The 20,553-nt window shown below is 41.3% G+C and overlaps 1 protein-coding gene across 1 annotated transcript; it reads right to left on the bottom strand.

Moving 5' to 3' along the window:
* Positions 1-1,140: 1,140 nt before the first annotated feature.
* RBM24 (RNA binding motif protein 24) lies at positions 1,141-12,279 on the bottom strand. Its single transcript, XM_030552458.1, is given in 6 exon segments — positions 1,141-3,038; positions 3,041-3,260; positions 9,358-9,412; positions 10,666-10,789; positions 11,739-11,869; positions 11,872-12,279. Coding segments are annotated over 6 exon segments (675 nt in total). The 5' UTR covers positions 11,906-12,279; the 3' UTR covers positions 1,141-2,927.
* Positions 12,280-20,553: the final 8,274 nt, after the last annotated feature.

Consider the following 20,553-nt stretch of genomic DNA (forward strand, 5'->3'; position numbering starts at 1 on the left):
AGCTTCAGGAAGTGCGACACTGTGTTCTTGCATTCTGGGAGGAATTGGTATTTCTGAGCCTAGCCAATCCCATGTTTGAATTTAGGCCCTCATTTTCCCCTGTGGGCCTAACACATGTAGGAAAGAAGTGAGTGAGTTTAAACTAGGAATTTCTGACTCATTCTTCTACTGGGTGTTTATATATCCCCAAGGAAGAAGCAAAGGAGATTTTTCTCCCTGAGCCCATGGATCTCAAGTGATCCCACAGGAGGCAGTTCAGCCCCACTCTCTCCTGTCCCTACTAGACTATGAGCAATTCACTGTTTGTTTAGAAGGGAAATTTGATGCTTGTGAACGTGAGTGCAGCAGTCCTGGAGAATTAAGTTCTATATTCACCCAAGGTGGAATTTACCCCCAAGCAGCAGATCAGTACCACTTAAGTCCAACTCATGCCTGCAGGATAAGACTCCAACAGTGCACATACACCTTGTGTTGACCTGCTGTATGAGAGCAACTTTCATGCACAGAACTGATGCAGCAGACATAGCAATAGAGGAAGCGTGCTCTATACCACTCCAGTGTGCAGGGGAGACTACATCTAGGAGAGAGCAGATCAGTCTCCATGCTCAAACTTTCAGCTCTGTCATTCTTCATTACAATCAGCATCAATTATAGTACAGTAGTGATTTTCAGGATGTGGATAACTTGTTCAGTAAGCATTGGCTGAGGCTGCCATTCATTTGATAGGCTCCTCTTAGTTGTTGGATGACAGCTGTTTTTGGTCATTAGCAACTTAGGCTGATCATGAACAGATAGAAGAGCTCTGCCAGAGAGCATGAACTAACGCTAACCACCGAACTCTCCAAAGCTTCCATTTGTAATGCTTGGAAATGTTAAAGGAATAAAAAACACACCCCCTCCCTCAAATGTTCCCTTGCACTAAATGTTTAATAACTTTCCATCCAAAGAGTGTATGTCCTATCCTACATTATCTCCATATTCTATGAATTGCTCAATATAATTTGACAGTGCTCCATTTACATCAGTCTGCAGCTCTGAAACCATTGTATGTGACACCTTGTTCTCCCAGTCCAGAACTTTTACAAACAAGTCAAGGCTTCTAGTTACAATTAGACATCCAATACTGGTTGAGCACAAATGTAAATAGACTAGATGCAACTATTTTATTATATTTAATACAAGTGATAGATTAGAGATCTGAAATGTTATAAGGCAATATACATACTGAATAAATAGCACAGGAGTCATGTCTACATTATATAACACTGGCTAGTATTCAGAATACTTAAAATAAATCCAGTGACATTGGATAAAGTCCATAAAAATGCTATTCTGTCTTCCCTTGTATGAAATTGTTCAAGTATAAAAAATCCAATACAGTGTAAAATATTGAATTCCAATTAGGTCAAGAATAAAAATTGCAAGTATTGCAGTTTCACAGGACAATGTAAAGCAGCATTCTCAAGCAAATGAAACAAGAGTCTACATACAGATACGTGAAAAAAAAATCTGTACTAATGTATTTGAGAGGCCTACATGAAAAAAATACTTAAGAGGGAAAAGCCTGGAACTAGCAATATTTAATGTAAAAACCTAAAAAGTGTTAATTTAAGAGTACCCTCATACAGTGCATGTACTGAATTTAAATAAATCCAAGTCAACATCTTTAATTGATTAGGTTAATATTTAATATGCTACATCTAAACCTGCTAAATAATTTATGCATGAGATGAATACATAATTTTACAGTGTCACATCTAAAGTTGCTTTCTTTAGAGCGCAGCATAGTAAACTTTTTCAAATAAATATTTTTTTTAAATAGCATTACAATTAAGGCACAGTATAAATCACATACCATTAACCCTTGAAGAACTGCAATCTCAGTAACAAAAAGTCTTGTACTGTATGTTCTCTAATAAATATTTTTAAATATTCTGAAGATACTAAAATTGTACAAAGTTTCAAAAAAGGAAAAAAAGTTCCCTTAAAACAGTTCTTAAAGGTTTAAATTCAGCAAGCTTCTTCCTGCCTTTATTCACAAACCATGAACAGATGCAATAAATAGATATAGAAGGCTGTTGTAGTAAAGGGCTGATCCTATTTCAGAACAGAATAGCTGACATGAGCAGTTAAAGTTTCCCAAAAGTGAAACAGGATGGAGAGAGGGATTAGAAAGGACAAGCTCATCAAACGAGCACAAGTGATGTGTTCTTTCCAGAACTGTCTGTGTTATTGATTGTCTCTACAGCTGTTGCGCCCATTAATTCCACATCACTTGCTCCATAGTTCCTCTCATCCAGAGGACAGATAAGAAAATAACTTTGGTGCCTGTCCACCATTTTATCAACCAGCCATGTTCCTCAGATTGTTCGATGCCCATTAATGAGATAGTGAGAAAATATTTTCTCACTAAAACAAGTTCTATAGGCCGCAGTGAAAACTAGAATGACAATCAGTGCTTTACACATTTGTTTTTTAAAATTAAACTTGATACAGGCTACATATTGCTCACTGATTTTTTTTCCTGGTTCAACATTTCAATAATATTTTCTCACTTGTAAAAGGCAGTTTGCTTCCCTGATACTGTAAAATACACATTACTTCTTATTTTTTTTAAATATAAAGTCCCATTGTTACTCCTGCCATGCTTTCATGACAGTACATTAGATTGTTTCTTCTCAATTGATACCTGAAAACTGGTACCCCACCCCTCCCCACCCCTTCTCTACCCTAATAGCAACATTATTTGGATGCATGCTGTATGAAGACAGTGGAATAAAAAAAAAAATCTTTAACTTTGCAGTAGCATAGCTTTTCTTAAAGCTGCTTAGTTAAATGTTAATTGTCTCTTATTAACTACTTATATTGGAAGGCTGGAAAAAAGGAAGAGAAAGAAAGAGATCTATCTTCCTTCAGAAGTCTGTCTGCTATTGCATGCGGTCTGTTTGCAGCTGTTGTGGCTGGTACTGACCAAAGGCTGCAGCAGCTGTCCCAGGTGCTGCAGCAGTGAGTGGTTGCTGGACTGCATAGCCATACCCCCAGCAGTGACATATCCTGCAGCAGCCGGGGATGCTGCATATGGGTACTGGTCATAGGCAGCAGCGGCAGCAGCAGCTGCCGCAGCTGAGTATTGTGCATATGCCGCTCCAGTGTAATCAATGTAAGGTGTGGTGGAGGCAGCAGCTGCTGTAGGTTGGACATGTGGAATTACAACTCCTGGCTGCACAAAAGCCTGTGGATAGACATAATGAGCAGGTATCCTGTTGAAAGATGGAAGACAGAGTTAGAGGAAAACTTATGAATTTTAAGTGCTATTTCCATATTCAGAACTAAAACAAACTCAATTTAGTTGTTGTTATGAGCATAGGGTTGCCACAATAGCTAGATTTATTTAATACACCAATGTATCATTTCAATAGCACAAAGAGATGCATTGTTCAAAAGCCAGCATTAGGCGATGACTTAACAGCATTAAACATTACACCATCAAGCAACACTAAATGTGTTCACTTTAAAATCTTTAGAAGGGCCAGTATTTGGGATGTCAGCTTAAGACATCTGTAAAAGGCTAGATTTGTTTATTCCAGATCCAAGCTTTGATTGTTTATTTTTAAAATAATTTGTAAGTGATTTTGTTGCCCTAATTCTGACTAACCTCATTGACTATTAGTAAAATTCTTTGTTATGAATACAGGTTTTATTATAACGGCTATGCAATTTGACAGTGTAGTCACTGTAATCAGTTGCCAGTAATAATAATGCAGCTAAACAGTTTTTTAGTTGGTCAATTCTGTAGCCCAGCCTTCTCTCCCCTTCCATCCCGCAATCTTCTTATTTAAAAAAAATTGTATTGTGGCAACCCTACTTGGATTGCTATGCAGACTCAGCACACATTAATTTCTCTGCAACCTCAGTCACCCTGATTAAAAATTAAAAAAACAAAAAAAAACAAAAAAACCACAGGCGACAAAGGAGTTTAAAGTTCACAAGTGTGGTAAACACAGCACGAATCACACTTTCCAAACGAACTATAGTGCAGCTCACTCGGTCACAAGAGGCCATTGAGGAGAAGCTACATAGATGCTATTAAAATTCATAACAGTGATTCCTAAGTACATGTGCATCACACTTTTGTAAAGGTCATAAGGACACAAGGGTCAAACCTGTTTGACTATCAGGCCACTGATGTCCTGTTTGTGCCAGCTTGTTTATTTCTATGCAAGACATACAGCACAGAGTTTTGGGAGATGGGGGTAGGATTAAATCTAAATAGATCGGTGTTTAACAAAAGCAAAAAACAAGTTTATGGCTCATTAAATAACTGTTTGAACAAGTCAATAGATACACTTTCCCATCTCCTCCTCCAAATCAGAGAACTTTGCTTACTAGCCCATGATTTGAACTACTTTGATATCAGTAGTAATTCCTCTCACATCACACAGATCTGCATACAAATGAATCCCATCATTCCATTGTATCATGTAATATTAAAGACATGCTTTAGAGTAAAGTAATACCATGTCATTATACACTTAATCCCTCAGTCCTGCAATTGGATCCATGAGTAGACTGAAGTCAGTGGGGCTCTATGCAGCCACCAAGTCTGCTTTTGAAGCTCCTAATTGCAGCATTCAGAGCCTTAGACTTTGCTATGAAAGTTAAAAATTTCCCTCTTCCGGCTGAGTCTAATGACAACTCCAGCCTTTTAGCATTATATTTACATTGTAAAAATAATGCTTGCAATTTTCGAGCTACCATTTGTCCTCTTCCTCCAGCTTTAAGAGCCAGACAGTCTTTTTGAAAATAAATAACTGTTTTACTTCCAGTTGTCAACAGTTCAGTTAATGGGACACTGTCACCTAAAATCATCCCAAGATAAAAAACAAAGCATTAAATCTGATTGGCTTTTAAATTATAAAAACTTAACAACCCAACAGTCAGTTTAACATCCACGTAGAAGCAAATGGGCAGCAGTAGTTATGGCTAAATATTACTTTAAACAGTAAGAAGACAGTAATACATGCTACATTCCTAGATCTCTCTCTGTGCAAACACAAATGACGTTACCGAGGATTTCTTAGAACACTTGTACATGTACTTAACTTCTTTTTAAAAAACCAGACTGAAAGATACACATGCTCCCACTTTAAACCCTTGTGACTTGTTTCCTTAAGCCAAGAAATAAAACAGGTGGTGAATTACAAAACTATCCCCTTTACAACAGCATTTTAGTCTGCATTATACATGAACCCTGTGCAGCCCCCCCACCATCATGCCGTTTCAGATATGGTGATTGACAGTGTAAGCTGCAGTGGGGCTATTTTGATCCATCTGTCATGAGACAAGGGTTTCAAGCAGAGTAAAATGACTTATAAGGCCAAAGTAAATGTCTATCTACTGCAAAGGCAAGCATGCATACATCTCAATGACACTGAAACACTGCTCTTTAATCTATTGACCTCAGTTTCTCATTGTGCTGGGACACCTTAATAAAAGAGTCAGGTTTTTATAAGGAGTACTATATTATATTGGGATAATATTTAATTATACAACAGTCTTATGGCAAGGAATTTTTTTTCCCCATTTGTACTACATAAGTTTATTGCCTCAAGTGACTGCCTTAAAGAAAGAAAAAAGGCAATGTTTAGCACCAAATAATTTTGGTGCATGCATGTGCTCTTGCCATAAGACTTAAGACTTCATTAACCTAAACTGTAAGAATACTTTGCAAAGTTAGAAGGTTGATTAGGTTTAATACTATAGCAGCTGTAAATAATAAACTGCCAAATATATTATGTAAGTGTTATGCATACAAAATACAACTGAAACAAAAGACAGCCTAGGCTGATCTCAAATAGCTGCAATACATAGGAATTCAATATTAATGGACAGAACAATTGTGATACCATTGAATTCTTGAACTAGTAGTTACTGGACTGTGCATAAGACCTGTTTCTTGTATTCTGGATCTTGCATTGCTTCATCAGTTCTTTGTAAGTACAATTAACTAGCAGATTTAATTCAAGTCATTATTGAACAGCCTTCTTATACCAGAACAAGAGTTATATCTGCACACTAAAGAACCAAGCATGTTTGGGGGTTAAGTTTGTGCTCAATGCCTTCTGCAGGATATTGAAAATTTGTATACATTCGGTTTCTTTGGACCATGGCAGTTCATTTCACAACTGTTTCAAAATGACAGCTCCTTGATGTTACACAGATCTTTTAATTATCAACTGAGGTCAGAACTCTTCCCTCCATCCCTTAATAATCAATTATTAGGATTTTGTAAAACTTAAGAGGTGACTTAGCAAGTGTTTGATATCAGCTAACCATTCATTGGCCAGCTTGTCCTCTTGGGACTTAATTCAGCTCTCACTGAAGTCGGTGGGAACTTTTCCATTTACTTCAGGATCAGTCCTTAGACAAACAGGGAAAAAGATCTAACTATTCATATCTTATGTCACCTCTCCCTTCATGCATGTAATTTTCCACTGATGTTAAGTGGTAATTATGAATGCAAAGGAAGAGAAGCTACCTCAGTGGAACAAAATAAAGATTAAAAAAAAAAAACATATGAATTCATTTTGAATGAAATAGCAGCATTTGGTGTTTCAATATACAGCTATGAGTCATAGTGGGTTAAGTAACCAACACTGAACTCTTCAGGGTCCCTTCCTGACCTACATTTCTATGACTGTGGTCAGATTCAGCATGCCAGGTCTCATACATATAGTAAGTGAGATTCTGGATGTAAAGAGGGGATGAGATCAGGAAATATTACTTGGGTGGGAGAATTACCTCTATAGCATAGAAAAAATAAACCAGAACTACGAGTGTTTTATGAACAAGAACTACATTGCTTCTCTTAGCTAGAGTAAAGCGGGGAGGGGAGGGGGTAACCATACTCAGACGTAAGTATATTCTCTGCTAAATCTTATGGTAATGTGATGCTGAAAATAACTGCATTTTGTCTGAAAGGTGGAACTCTGACAGAGCACTGCTGACAAGAGCAAAAGTAGAACCTCACTAATTTGTACTTTGCTAATTAATTCACATGCAAAATGGAACTCTGCTAATTAATCCACATAAAATGGCACTCTCTCCCCTTACAGAGGACAGCTTGAGGTTCCATCTTACTTACTTTGACATAGTATATGGAGGTACACTAATTAGTATCACAGAAAAAAATAAAAACTCAAAGTATGTTTCAATGGAGCCCAGCTATCACCTCAAAATATTACTCTTTACAGAAAAATTGTCCTTTTTAGCAGACCCAAACATTAAAATGTCTGAAAAAGGAGCCCTTACATAATCCAGACTTTTCCCCTTTCTCAAACAGTCATCACTATTACTCCACTCAGTTTTCACTACTCTCCCCAGCCTTAACTTTATCCCCTAAAATATATGCATAGATCAAATAAAGAGTTTAGTGGGAGATTATTGGAAGTGCATCTCTTGAACATGAAGGTAGATTGTATCCTCTCTTGTAACTGGAAGTAACAGAAAAGGTGCAGGGAACAAGGATAAAAATGAATACTTGATTCTGCCAGATTAAAGCACATACCACCCCTCTTTGAAAAGTATGCTTCTAATTCAGATTGATATACAGTGCGTTAGAACCAGAAAAGGCTGATGGATTGGAGAAGAGCATCCATTTTTATTAAGTCCCTTAAGCAGTATATAGTCAGAGTTCCTCCTTTCTGCTATGCTAGACAAGTACTTCCTCTTTTCCTCACAGCTGCTCCCTTCTCATTCCACCAGCTCCTCTTTGTAACTCTGCTTTCATGGCCTTCTAAGTAACCCCTCCCTTAGTGTGAGCATCAAATTATAATCATATTCTTTTCACTTTCCCCACCATTTCTCCAAGAATATTAAGAGATACTTCCCTCCAACAAAGCCAGCAAGACATATCTGGGAATATTATAAGAAGCGGGGAAAAAAGTCATAATTGAGCTTCATATACATTTTCAAAAGTAGTTCCCTGATTATTACCATGCTTCCCAGAAAACCACTAAACCAATCTACTGTGAGATAAGATGTTGTATGTGAAGTTTCAGGAAGACTGATTTCCCATCCCCATAACTTTTGGAAAAGGAAAATGATCAACTTCTAATGGAAAGCTAGCTTCAACTTTAACTTTGGAGCAGCTACTGCCATTTCATAATACCAAGATACAGTATCTTAAATCTACACTTGTCAAGTAATTGAACAAATTACATCCTTTGATGTATTCTCCTGCTTTATTAGCTTATTTATTAAATTAGCAAAATTCATTATTTTGCAGTGACCCAGTCAGCATGAATTAGTGAGGTGGTACAGGACAGAAAATTTAAGCAGACTTCACCTCCTAATTTTAGGTCTAGAAAAAGCAAGGGTTAGAAGTACTTAGGAATAGTATACTTGTTTTTTAAAAAAAAAAGAGAGAAGAAAAGGAAATGCACTACATATTAAGTCTGATGGAGAAGTTAAAGACTGGAATTAGAAAGCCCAAGTGGAAGCACAGTGTTAATCAAAAGAGCTCCACAAAGCTTCATACCCCTCTCAAGGAACAAAACCAAGAACTATAAACATGCAAGCAATATGTTGATTTTCTTTATTAAAAAAAAAAAATCAAGATGTCACACAATTTAGCACTCAATACAAAATACGAATATGGTTAAAAAAAAAAGTCACAGGCTACAGCTTGAAAGCAAGAAAAAAAAAATAGTCCTTTTGCTCCCCATGGCAAAGTCAACACTCCTCAACAACAAAAACAAAATTAAGAGGACCCCCAAAAAACTTTCACTACAGCTTTTTCAATTAAATAAAAGCACACAGTTTAGCTATCAACACCACTTCATTTCTGTAATAAATAAATAAATAAAAAAACCACACGGAGGTCTATTGACTATATGAAAAAAACATACATGCATCGTTAATCACCATTTTAGCTTGTTTGTGTTTGAGTCTACTGGTTACAGTGTTTAATTCCAAACAGAACTATTCCACCTCTTATCATCATATCCTTCTGATCAGTTATCTTAACTGTAAACGATCCCTGTCAGATTAGAAAGAGATAAATAACATTGAGTCAAGCTGGGGAAAAAATAAATATATGGGGGGCACAGCGATCTTGTATAAAGTCATACCACTTTCTTTTATCAGAGGGTGGTATGAGTCTGAGCCACTTGGGTTGGGAGGGCTGCATACTTTGTATACATAACTCAACTCAGCTGTGGTCTTTAGAGCATTATATTTACAAGTATATGTTTTTAAGTCTGGAAATTTGAATGGCAGCATTATAAAGTCAGTGACAGTACTGAGAGAGGCCATCCAAGGTTACACTTTGTTTGTGGACCTGTTTTATAGACTTACCCAAAAGGCCTCTGTATGAGAGCTGGATGAAGATGCTGAACACCAAAGGCAAAACCTACCAACAAAACACATCACATTCTCTATATGAGCATTCCATCAGCTGCTTATTTATGCTATACACACAGTAACCTTCACTAACAAGCACTAGTAAAGATGTTCAAAAAAGAGCAAAGACCCACAGGTTACAGAATGACTGTTTCAGATAATTTTTTTTACAATTTAAAGCAGAGGTACTGATCGTGACTCCTGCCAATTCTCAAAAAGACAACTTATTTGGCAACAACTAGGAGAATTTCACTTAACTGTTATTTAAAAACAAATGTTTTCTAGCAGTAAAGTCTAGTCCTTAACTCTAAAGCCTAAGAATTATAAACTGGATTGTAACTGGATGCATATATGTGGTTTCTACAGACTTCATTGGGAGCCATGCATGCAAACATAAGGGTAGAATTACTCATACTGTAATATACACTGACTTCTTACTTCCTGAAATATTCATGTTGAGCCTGATTGCAAGCCCCTTAGTCACGTGAGTAGACCCATTAACTTCAGTGGGAATACTCAGGTAACTAAGTACTCACATAGGTGACTAAGTACCCACCAATGTGAGTATTTAGCCCCTGAGTATTTCCACTGAAGTTAATGGATCTACTCAGTGACTAACAGCCCACCAACATCAGTAAGGGGATCACACTCTGGCCCCTTTAAAATATGAACATTAATACACTACTATATTCCCATTTATTTTGCTGTGAAGCTGTGGTATTGAACAGGGCATGAAATCAGTGAGTGAGTTTTGGATCTGATCTGGCCTTGTGATAAATCCATTCCTTTTTTCATTCAGTGCAATAGATTCCATGTGTTTTAGAAGTTCCCATTAGGAGACTGACTGTGTTAATAAGACTGGGCACATCTAGAAGTTCCTGTATCCCAGCAATAATCTTTTACCTCAATTATGCTGTAATGTGTTTGTCATTTCATTCATATATAGTGTCCAACAAAATGGAAATTCTGTATGGAGGAAATTTCTCAAAGGGGACATGCATTCCTCTATGTACAGTACACATGCACACCTTTAGATTTATGAAAGCATTTTTACAGATAGCCAACAAGTTATGGATTACGTACACATTCACACACACACACACACACACACACACACACACACACTGTACTCCATGGAAAGTGGTGGCATTGCCTGAGAGACTTTTTTTTTTTTATTTTAACTCAGGACTGAAGTTTTGTTCTTCTCAGAAACTTTGTTGAAGGACAGGGGAGGGAGAAAAGAGAGAAAGAGACTTTCCTCACCTGGTTGCATTATCCTCGGTTTTGCTCCCAGGTATGCCAGGTTCACATTAGCTTTCCTGCCATCAATGATAGGATTGGGATCTTTGCAAGCCCTTTCAGCAGCTGCTCTATCAGCCATGGTGACCTTAACAATATACAATGCTATGAATTAAACCTTTTCCATTGAAAAAGAAGCAGAAGTCACCTTTTCACTAAAAACAACCAGCTTCCCCTCCCAAAAAAGACAGTATGGAAAATATGAAGTTCCATCTCCCTAGATGTTTTTGGTAGAAACTAATGGGCTTTGTTTGAATAATTAAGATAAATCGGGTTTGTTTACATAAAGAGACTGAGGAACTTTAATAGGAATTAATGAAAGGCCCAAGAAGTTAAAATGCATTAGTTAAAGCACATTAATCCCTTGTGGATGCTCTCATTCAGAATTAAGGGACCTAGTTCTTCAGCTTAAAACTCATTGAAGTACAAAAATACCTTTCTTTTCCATTGTTCTGTGCTTAACTGGTAAACAGACACAGAAATCAGGTTATTTTAAGCTTCTAGTTGCTGCAATAAAATATTAGGGGTGTGTACATGTATAGGAGGCCCCTGTACTGCCACAGATAAACTTCTAAGTCATATCAGTAAACAACCAGCTAGCCTAATTTTTACCAGAATCTGCACGTAACTTTTCATGTGCAAACCACGATCCAAATCCCATCATTAGTGATTCCCATCCTTCCCCCTCCCTCAAAAAAGTAAATAACTCCTCAAAACACAGTACCCTTCCCCCCAATCAGACAAACCCTTTATCTAGGGCTGCTATCTAGATCTACGGTGCAGCAGCATGCTGGCCTTTGCCTCACAAGAAGTTTCTCTCCGGATTCACCTGTCTTCCCACCCCCACAGGGGATACAATGCTGGCTTCCCTCCTTGTTTTAGTTTCCCCAGAAAGCGGTCGGATCCCTCCTACCCCAAAGATGATCCAAACTAAAAACAATGCAAAGTAGCCCAGTGCCACACAGCAGCAAGTTGCCACCCGCTGGAAGCAGCAGCGGCAAAAATGATCCCCCAAAGAAACAACCCCCACGACTTACAAATCCGTATCCCCGGGACTTGCCGGTCTGCCTGTCGGTGATGACTACGGCTTCCTCGATGTCCCCGAACACCTCGAAGTACTTGGCGCAGGCTGGAGTCGTGGTGTGATAAGGAAGGCCCCCGACAAAGTCTTGGTGTAAGTGGTGTCCTTCTGGGTCGTGTGCATCTTCCGCGTCGTTCGCTGGCCCTGCCAGCCGGACAGCTCTAGGCAAACAAACGGGGAGAGTAGTGTGCGCCCGGGTGCGTTCACACGTGGTGGGAGGGGGACTTATTCCGGAGTGAAACCCCTTTTGCAACTACACTGCGTTCCCTTTTGCAAACCAATCTGCCGCTGCCGTCGCCTCCTCCTCCTCCTCCTGCTTTCAGGGAGAGAGCCCCGCAGCCTCCAGCAATTTTGAGGTAGGTATTAGACGAAGAGGATGGAGAAAGTCCAGTCTGGCAGAGGCAGCAGCTACTGGAGAGAAATGCAGGGCCCGGACGCTAACAACGGAATGGCTTTTCCCTGTTTGCTTTCCCCTAAAAGCCGGAGGGCCCTGGCATCCTCCGCCTCCCTCACTAGGGGCGGGCATAGGGCGGATCCTTCTCCGCCTATTGGCCCGCTTGGCAGCTGGAGCGGACACACAGCTGTTGCGAACAGCTGGCGGGCTGACTCTCTTCTCGTGTGCCTGGCAGCCCGGGCTGCAGGGAAGGACTCGAGAGAAAGCGCTGCACGCTCAGGTTTCCGCTTCAGGACAGGAGCCGCCGGAGCAGGAGACGCGGATTCTCCTGGCCTGGTGTGAGTGCGAAGAGCCTTGAGGCTGCTCTGTGGCAGGGCTCGCTCACACCCTGGGGCGAGGTTTCTGGCTTCAGCTGCCACTGTCCTGCAATATCGCCGGCCCCCTCCTGCTCCCTCGGCGGTGGGAGCATTGAACGCTGGTAGAGTAGCTTCCTCGGCCCTTCTCTTCACTCACCCCCTTTCCTTTAGTAATCACCACTGAAGAGAAAGAAGAGACCCAGAGAGTACTGAGGGGCAGGATGGGGGCTCGGAGCCCCAGGGGTGTCTGTCATGGTCACAGAACCTCTCCCTGTGCTATACAGGTTGGGGAATTTGAGGTGGGAGATTGGTAGGGGAGAGACAAGAAGGGGGCAAAGGTTATAGGAAAGAAAAGGACCTAACAGGAAAGAAAAGTGATAAAAGACAGTTGTGCATCAATGTAGTAGTGAGAACCAAAGCTATTCACCTCTACTCCCCCACATCTCTCTTAGTACTACTATTGACCCTTCCCTCACTCCTCTGTGCTCATTTGCCCCTTTGGCCTTTTTATTTGAACCCGCCCTTGCTATAAACAGAAGTCACCTATCAATGTGCAAGTGAGCCTTTATCGTCAAAACAGAGTCTACGTTGCTTTCTTTGTAATTTCCCTTACCGGAGTATGCGTGTGCCCTGCAGGATTAACGTACACAGTTTACCTATAGAGGACCTCTAGCCCTTTCATTCTCCAGGCTACTTTGCACAACAAAGCCTTATGGACCACCTCCATTCCAAAATTCTCCTACATCAAAAACAGGTGGTTTTCAAAATGCTCCCTTCCACACATTAGGAAGAAAGACACAACAGACCTTTTGTGGTCAGGGCCGGCTTTAGGAAGTACAGGGCCCAATTCAAAACAGTTTTGGAGGGTCCCCGGCAGTGATGACTTAAAAAAAATCCAACACTTTGGGCTTGTACTCATCGGGCGGTGGCTACAAGTTTTCGGTGGCACTTCGGCGGCGGGTCCTTCACTTGCTCCAGGTCTTCAGCAGCACTGAAGGGTCCGCCACCAAAGTGCCGCCGAAGACCCGGAGCAAGTGAAGGACCCGCCACCGAAGACCTGGAGTGTCTCCAGGTGAGTAAAAATTAAAAGGCGCCTCTAGCCAGGGAAGGGATTCTCACTGGGTGCAGGGCCCTCTTAGGCGCAGGTCCCAATTCTGGGGAATTGGTGGAATAGCCTAAAGCTGGCCTGTTTTTGGTCTATGATCTGCAGTTAAGAAGTCTCTTTCCCTCCCTCTCCAGTGATCAGGTGTTCATGATTAAAAAGCTAGATAATTCATGGAGGAGAGTTCTATCAATGGTTATTAGCCAGGATGGGCAGGGATGGTGTCTCTAGCCTCTGTTTGCTAGAAGCTGGGAATGGGTGACAGGGGATGGATCACTTGATGATTACCTGCTCTGTTTCATTCTCTCTGGGGCACCTGGCATTGGCCACTGTTGGAAGACCGGATACTAGGCTAAATGGATCTTTGGTCTGATCCAGTATGGTTGTTCTTATGTTCTTAAGCCAATTGGCAAATAGCCCTGTCTGTTTCCTGATTCAAATATTAATGAACTTCCTGGATAGGGAATCTGTTTGTCCCTAATACATATTGTTTTTTTATAATGACTTAATATACGATTTACCTAAGAGACAGGTACAGTTCCTTTGTGGCAGTACCTTTCACTTCTAGTAGTGTCACATACAAAGTTATTCTATGTTGTTCTTTTTGAGTTAGAAATAAAAATATTTTAAAAAAGAGAAACTCAGCAGAGACAAATATACAGAACTGGAAAGTTAAAGTGTGTGAAAAGCATTACGGAAGAGACATTGTATTGCTATAAGTACCACTCATTCCTAGCACACTTCTGTAGTCAAAATGGTGGCTAGGTTGACCTAATCACAAACTAACAATCTGATCATAAATAAATTATGTTTGGGCTGACGTACCCATTTATAAAACATTTCTTCTTGGAAGCATATTTTAAAGCAAGAAAATATTTTACCAGCTTTTAAGTTAGAGGAACATCGTCATTACTGGCAGTAGATAGTTATCTTTGTATGCTTTTGGCTTCCATGTCAATTTGGAACATTACTTAGTGCTCTGAGACCCATGTCCAAACTTTTCAAGTTGTACATTTCAAATTGGATAGACTTCTGGGTGTGTTGAGTTCTTTTCCCCCTAGTCTTTGGAAGCCAAAGTTATAGAGACATTTTTGAATCATGGGGCCCTATTGTAATACCCTATTTTTTAACTCAAGCAGAACTCCTTATGGATGCTAAGAGGGAAATCTGCTTAAGCACTGACTGTATGACATAGCCTCAGGGGCTATGCACATGCAGCTCTTTTTACCTGTATCCAGAGCCATTCCTAGGGTATGGCGAATCAGGGCCACTGCCCCAGGCCCCATGCTTGTGAGAAGGCAGGTGGGGAGGTGAGGCTACGGGCAGATGGATGGGGGGATGAGGAGGAGTCACTTCTCAATCTCCTCCTCCCCAGTGCCTCCTGCCCACTGCATGACCCACTGATCAGCACCTCTCCCTCTCCTCCCAGTGCCTGCTGCTGATCAGTTGTTTTGCAGCATCTGGGGGAGGAGCAAGGGCACCGTGCACTTGGGGGAGAGGGCAGGGCTAGGTGGGGAAAAAGGGTGAGGGTGGGGTAGGAGTGCGGATGAGAAGAGGCAGGGCTGGGGCTGGAGCTTTGGGAGAAGAGGTGGAGTAGGGGCAAGGCCTGGGCATAGTCAGGGGGGAGCATACCCCTGGTAGGTAGAAACTCAGTGCCTATGTCCCGGCCCCACACACCCCTAGGGACAGCCCTGCCTTTGTCATGTTCCATTGATTTCCATGAACCTTCAGATAGGAGGAGTCTGCACCTGCAGATCCTCATTCAGCCTTGTGTCATAATCTTTCCACTTTAATTGAGGTGGGATCCATGAACAGTCTTAGGCATTGCAAATCCTGAGTGTTACAGTGCCTAACTTTTAGGCACTTATTAAAATCACAGGAACTAACACTGTGATCCACAAAGCTGAGTTAATCACCTAGGCTTGCTATACAATGAATTGGAGCCAACATTCTCTATTTTGCAACCAGGGTCCCAGTTCTGCAAACGCTTTTGCACATGTTTAGCTTTAAGCACATGAGTTATCCCATTGAAATCAAAAGTGAGGTGTAAAATGGTGTTAATGGGACTGCTCATGCACATGCTTAATGTTAAGCACATATGTAAGTGTTTGCAGGACCAGGGCCTCAATTTACCACCTGAAAATACCAAGCAAAGAGAAAAGTACCAGGGGCTAAGCTTAATAAGGATAAAACATTCAGCAACACTGTCATATTAACTTACACAGCATGATAAAAATTCCTTTTGATGGGTACAAGATTTGAACAATCTCTCATTTGTTGATACGGCTATATAACAGAGATGGGGGGAAATATCCACTTACAGTGTATGTTCCATAGTATAATGTTTAATAAAACAGAGCACACCAGGGAAAATATGTCAAGTCTTGCTCAGAAAGCTTCCACACTGGATTGTTTTCTTTCTTTCTTTCTTTCTTTCTTTTAATAGATCACAGTAGTTTTACTAGGGAGGCCTGACCCAGAACAAATGTCTTATTGGAGTGAATTATTTGGGGCTGCGATGGGGAAATGACTGAAGCAGAAACACTTCCACAAAATAAAAGGCTTTTTATATTAAATATTTTGTTCTCTTGAGTCAATGAACTCATGTTTAGAAAGATCAGTTGTTTATGGTCTGTTTAAAGTTATAATCAACCTAATGACCATCCATGATAGGAAGTGGCTAACTCAAACTCACCAAACACCCATGACGAGCAAAAACTAGGTCACCTGTGAACAAGTGAGTTCTCTGTCATGCACCTGTCTCAATCAGGGAAGGTGTAAGTAAATTCAAGGAGGGAGATGATGTATTAATTCTGAAGGGCGATGGGCAAGGGATTCAAGATTTGTCATTGGTTTATCTTTACAATATTTGTTACAGCATGCTCCTAGAAATATAGCATTAGTTGCTTTTTGTTATAAGTCTAAATAAATATACATAAAAGTAACAGGGGACCAGTTTCCTATGCAGTTCAAGCTTCTGATAATTTCCTATTTCCTGAGAAGCAATCATTTTCCATCTAAGCCCAGCTTAGTTCTTGTTTTCTCTAACTCTTGCTATGAGAGGACACCTTTGTTGTAAACCCCTCACTCAGGCATAGGATTTAACTTTTTCTATACCCATGACTAGATCAGTCTCTATGAGTATGTCTACACTGCAATAAAAGAGGCTTGTCACAGCCACGGGTGGCCCAGGTCAGCTGACTCAGGCTCACAAGATTCAGGCTGCGGGGCTAGAAAATCACAGTGTAGATTTTTGGGATTAGGCTGGAGCCCAGGCTTTCAGACCACCCAAGGGGGGAGGGTCTGAGAGCCTGAGCTTCAGGCTGAGCGTGAACGGCTGCACTGCTGTTTTGAGCCCTGTGAGCATGACTCAGCTGACTGAGGCTCTGAGACTTATTGCTGTGGGTATTTTATCACAGAGTAGATTTAACATCTGTCTCGTATCCTTGCCTTCCATGCAAAGATCCGCCTGATCATTTTGGGGGGTAGTTTTTTAATTTTTGTCTCTCCTGCAGCTAACAAGTTCTCATATAATGGATTATTTATGCATGTATATGAGGTGCGGAGGCATTGGCTGTCACTAGCTTTTCTGTTTCCATCAATCACACACTAGCTTTGGGTGCATAATGAAACTTAGCATAAAAAGTTCAGCAGCATCCTTCCTAAAAATGTCACCTAGTAATAGAACTGAACAGGAATTTTCTAACTGATCAAGGTTTAATTGGAAAAGGACTATTCTGGTCATCTACTCTGATCACCAGTATAACTCAGGACATAAAATTTCACCCCATGATTCCTAATTTAGGGATACTAAAGTTTTAAAATCTGCAATAAGGGCTTCCTGAGGGGTTTTGAACCCAGGATCTTTGGTTCCATAAGAATTAGGTTGTTTAGGCATTAAGCCGGATATTGTTCATGATGAGGATTCTTCTACAGGGAATTTCAGCTGGGTTTAGATTTCTCTTAAGCAAGAAAACAATCCTTTGAGATGCACTTATTTTCTTATAGAGTCACCAGAAATATCTTTAATATCATGTGAACTAAATCACAGAGGTTGCTGGGATGCCTCCAAGGGCAGAATTGAGCCTTATCAGTTTTAGACTTTTGAACCCATTTCACACATGACCTTTGTTTTGGGGGAAGACAATGAGTAATGTCCTCCCTTTCAATGTCAGGCCTTTAGCCAACTTAATAAGTTTGATTTGTTAACATTATCAATTTAAAACTGAAAATAATTTAGTCACCAATAACCCCCTAAATGTTGATTCATGCCCATATATTTTATAATTTATTCTGCAGACATCTGTGGCTCTTGTTTTCATAATTGCCAGTAAACAAAGGTATATTTATTTTAAACAGAAACCTAATCCATGTTATCATTTGATTGTCTAATACAGCTGTTAAATATTTAGTTAATTGTGTGTTGATTAAAGTAGATATTTTTCTCTGAAACAAGTATAAGGATTATAACAATGGTTGAATAGTTAAACACATACAAGCAGGGCTGGCTCCAGGCACCAGCACACCAAGTGCGTGCCTGGGGCGGCAAGCCACGGGGGACGCTCTGCCAGTCGCTGCGAGGGTGGCAGGCAGGTTGCCTTCTGCGGCATGCCTGCGGATGGTCCGCTGGTCCCGTGGCTTCAGCGGGCCTCCCGCAGGCGTGCCGCGGGACTGGGGACCTCCCGCAGGCAAGCCTGCCTGCCGTGCTTGGGGCGGCAAAATATCTAGAGCTGCCCCTGCATACAAGCTACAGTGTATTAATATACTAATGTTTAAACAAATGTAACTGTGTAATGCTATTCAGCCTTAAGATCTCTGTTATACAGGAGGTCAGATTAGATGATCACAATGATCCCTTTTGGCTTTATAATCTTATACATCTATGGAGAGAAATCTGAGTTTGGGCTAGCACATTCACTTAAGCAGATGGACTGGATGTTGGGTCTTCCCTGGTAACCTAACCACTGGATTATAGAATCACTCTCTCACTTGATCCCTTTCTCTGGCTCAATGACTCTTTAGTTAGGCTCAGTGGAACAGCTTCAACAGGAAAGAGTGCTGCACCAGACTATCCCATACCTCAGTGATTTGAGCATGCTCTTGAGGTGGGAGGACCATTCCCCTCCCCTGTTCAAATCCTTTCTCCTTCTCCAGCAGCCTGAGGAATTGAACCTGGGTTGCCCATCTCCCAGGTGAGTGCTTTAAGCGCTGGACTATAAAAGTTACAGCATAGGGAGCGCCACCTTCTCCTTTGGCAGTATTGTATGGACAGAGGCAAGTACCTAACTCATTCTCACCAGAAATGGCTTAGGTGCCTAGGCCGTCTGATTCCGGGAGAAGGGTTCTTGATTGTGGATTGCAGCAGTCTAGACTTAGGCGCTATCACCATGTGAGGGGAGGGGGCTTAGGAAGCACTCTTGTCCTTGATAGGACACTCCCACCAGCTAGTTTAGGTGGTTCCTTGCCTTGCATGCTGACTTTTGTGGATCACATGCTAAGGCACCTGTCATTCCCCATTCATTGTATAGGGAGCTTAAGCATCTAACTCAGGCTTTGTGGATCACAGTTTATGCCTGAGAGTTTCTAGGCACCTAAAAATTAGGTATTACAAAGCTGGGTGTTGCAGTGCCTAAGTCCCTTTTTCGATCTGGGACACTCTTCTTTTTGACTCTCTGGTCCTGGCTATTCTCTCCCACTTCAGGGTTATGTCCTTAAAGGATTTTTTCCCATCATGCCTTTTTTGTGACTGACCCTTTAAATCTGACAGAACCACAGCCCTTCCCTCCCTAAGGTAGCCATTTTGAAACTGGCTTCTGCTTCCTAAGACTCCCTGTCTTCTACCTGGTATGTACTCTGTATTCCTGTTGATTTTCCTTTCTTATTACCAAAGAGATGACATGTTTTCATAGTACTACAGAAAATAACAGCAACAACAGTATCAATGATAGAAATACAGAGGATGGAAAGAGTAGAAATTCACTAATTTCACTTCAATGGCTACATGTCTTGGGTAATAATTAGACGTAGTAGTAATGTGGGGGCTAAGCTGTGTTCTTGATTACACCAGTACAAGCTAATGGAAATCAATGGGGTTGCACAGACACAACAGCAGAATTTAGTCCTTGGTGTGAAATATACTTAGGAGATTAAGTGGCCCCAGACTGACACCTTAACAGTGGTGCAATGCAAATATTGCATAGTGTGTCCTCTCTGTGTTGTAGAGCCAAGATATAGCTGAGCATGTCTGTGTAGATCCCCTTAATAGAGAAATTTTTCACAGCAAAGTGTAAATTTTACTCATTGAACCTGGTTTTGAGCTCATTCTGTTCAACTCTTCTGACGTCAGTGCTGCTCCCCGCCACTTGAAGTGGTTTCTGTCATGTAAAGCATTTATAGTTTGATTCACTGGCTCTCAGCACCCTCATTATACAATTTGTTCCTGCACCTCTGCCCTGTGTGTTGTTTGTTTGAGGAAACAGGACTCATTTACATCTTATAAATGTGGGGTTGCCAGGTGTCTGGTTTTTGACCAGAACGCCCAGCTGAAAAGGGACCCTGGTGTTGGTGCTGACCGTGCCACTAAAAGGCCAGTCAGTGATGCAGCGGGACTGAGGCCAGCATATCCGGCTCCTTGGCACAGGAGTCGTGGCCAATGGGAGCTACTGGGGAGGTGCCTTCAGGCGTGGGCAACATGCAGAGCCCCTTGGCTCTTCTGCCTAGGAGCCGCAGGGACATGCCGGCTGCTTCTGGGAGCTGCCTGAGGTAAGGACTGCCCAGCTGGAGCCTATATGTCGAATTCCCTTCTGTACCCCAACTACCTGCCCCAGCCCTGAGCCCCCTCCAGCACCCCAAACCCCTCATCCCCAGGCCCACCCCAGAGTCCACACCCCCAGCTGGAGCCCTCACCCCCTCCCACATC

Source organism: Gopherus evgoodei, chromosome 2 (assembly GCF_007399415.2).
Source record: "Gopherus evgoodei ecotype Sinaloan lineage chromosome 2, rGopEvg1_v1.p, whole genome shotgun sequence".
Classification (NCBI taxonomy): domain Eukaryota; kingdom Metazoa; phylum Chordata; order Testudines; family Testudinidae; genus Gopherus; species Gopherus evgoodei.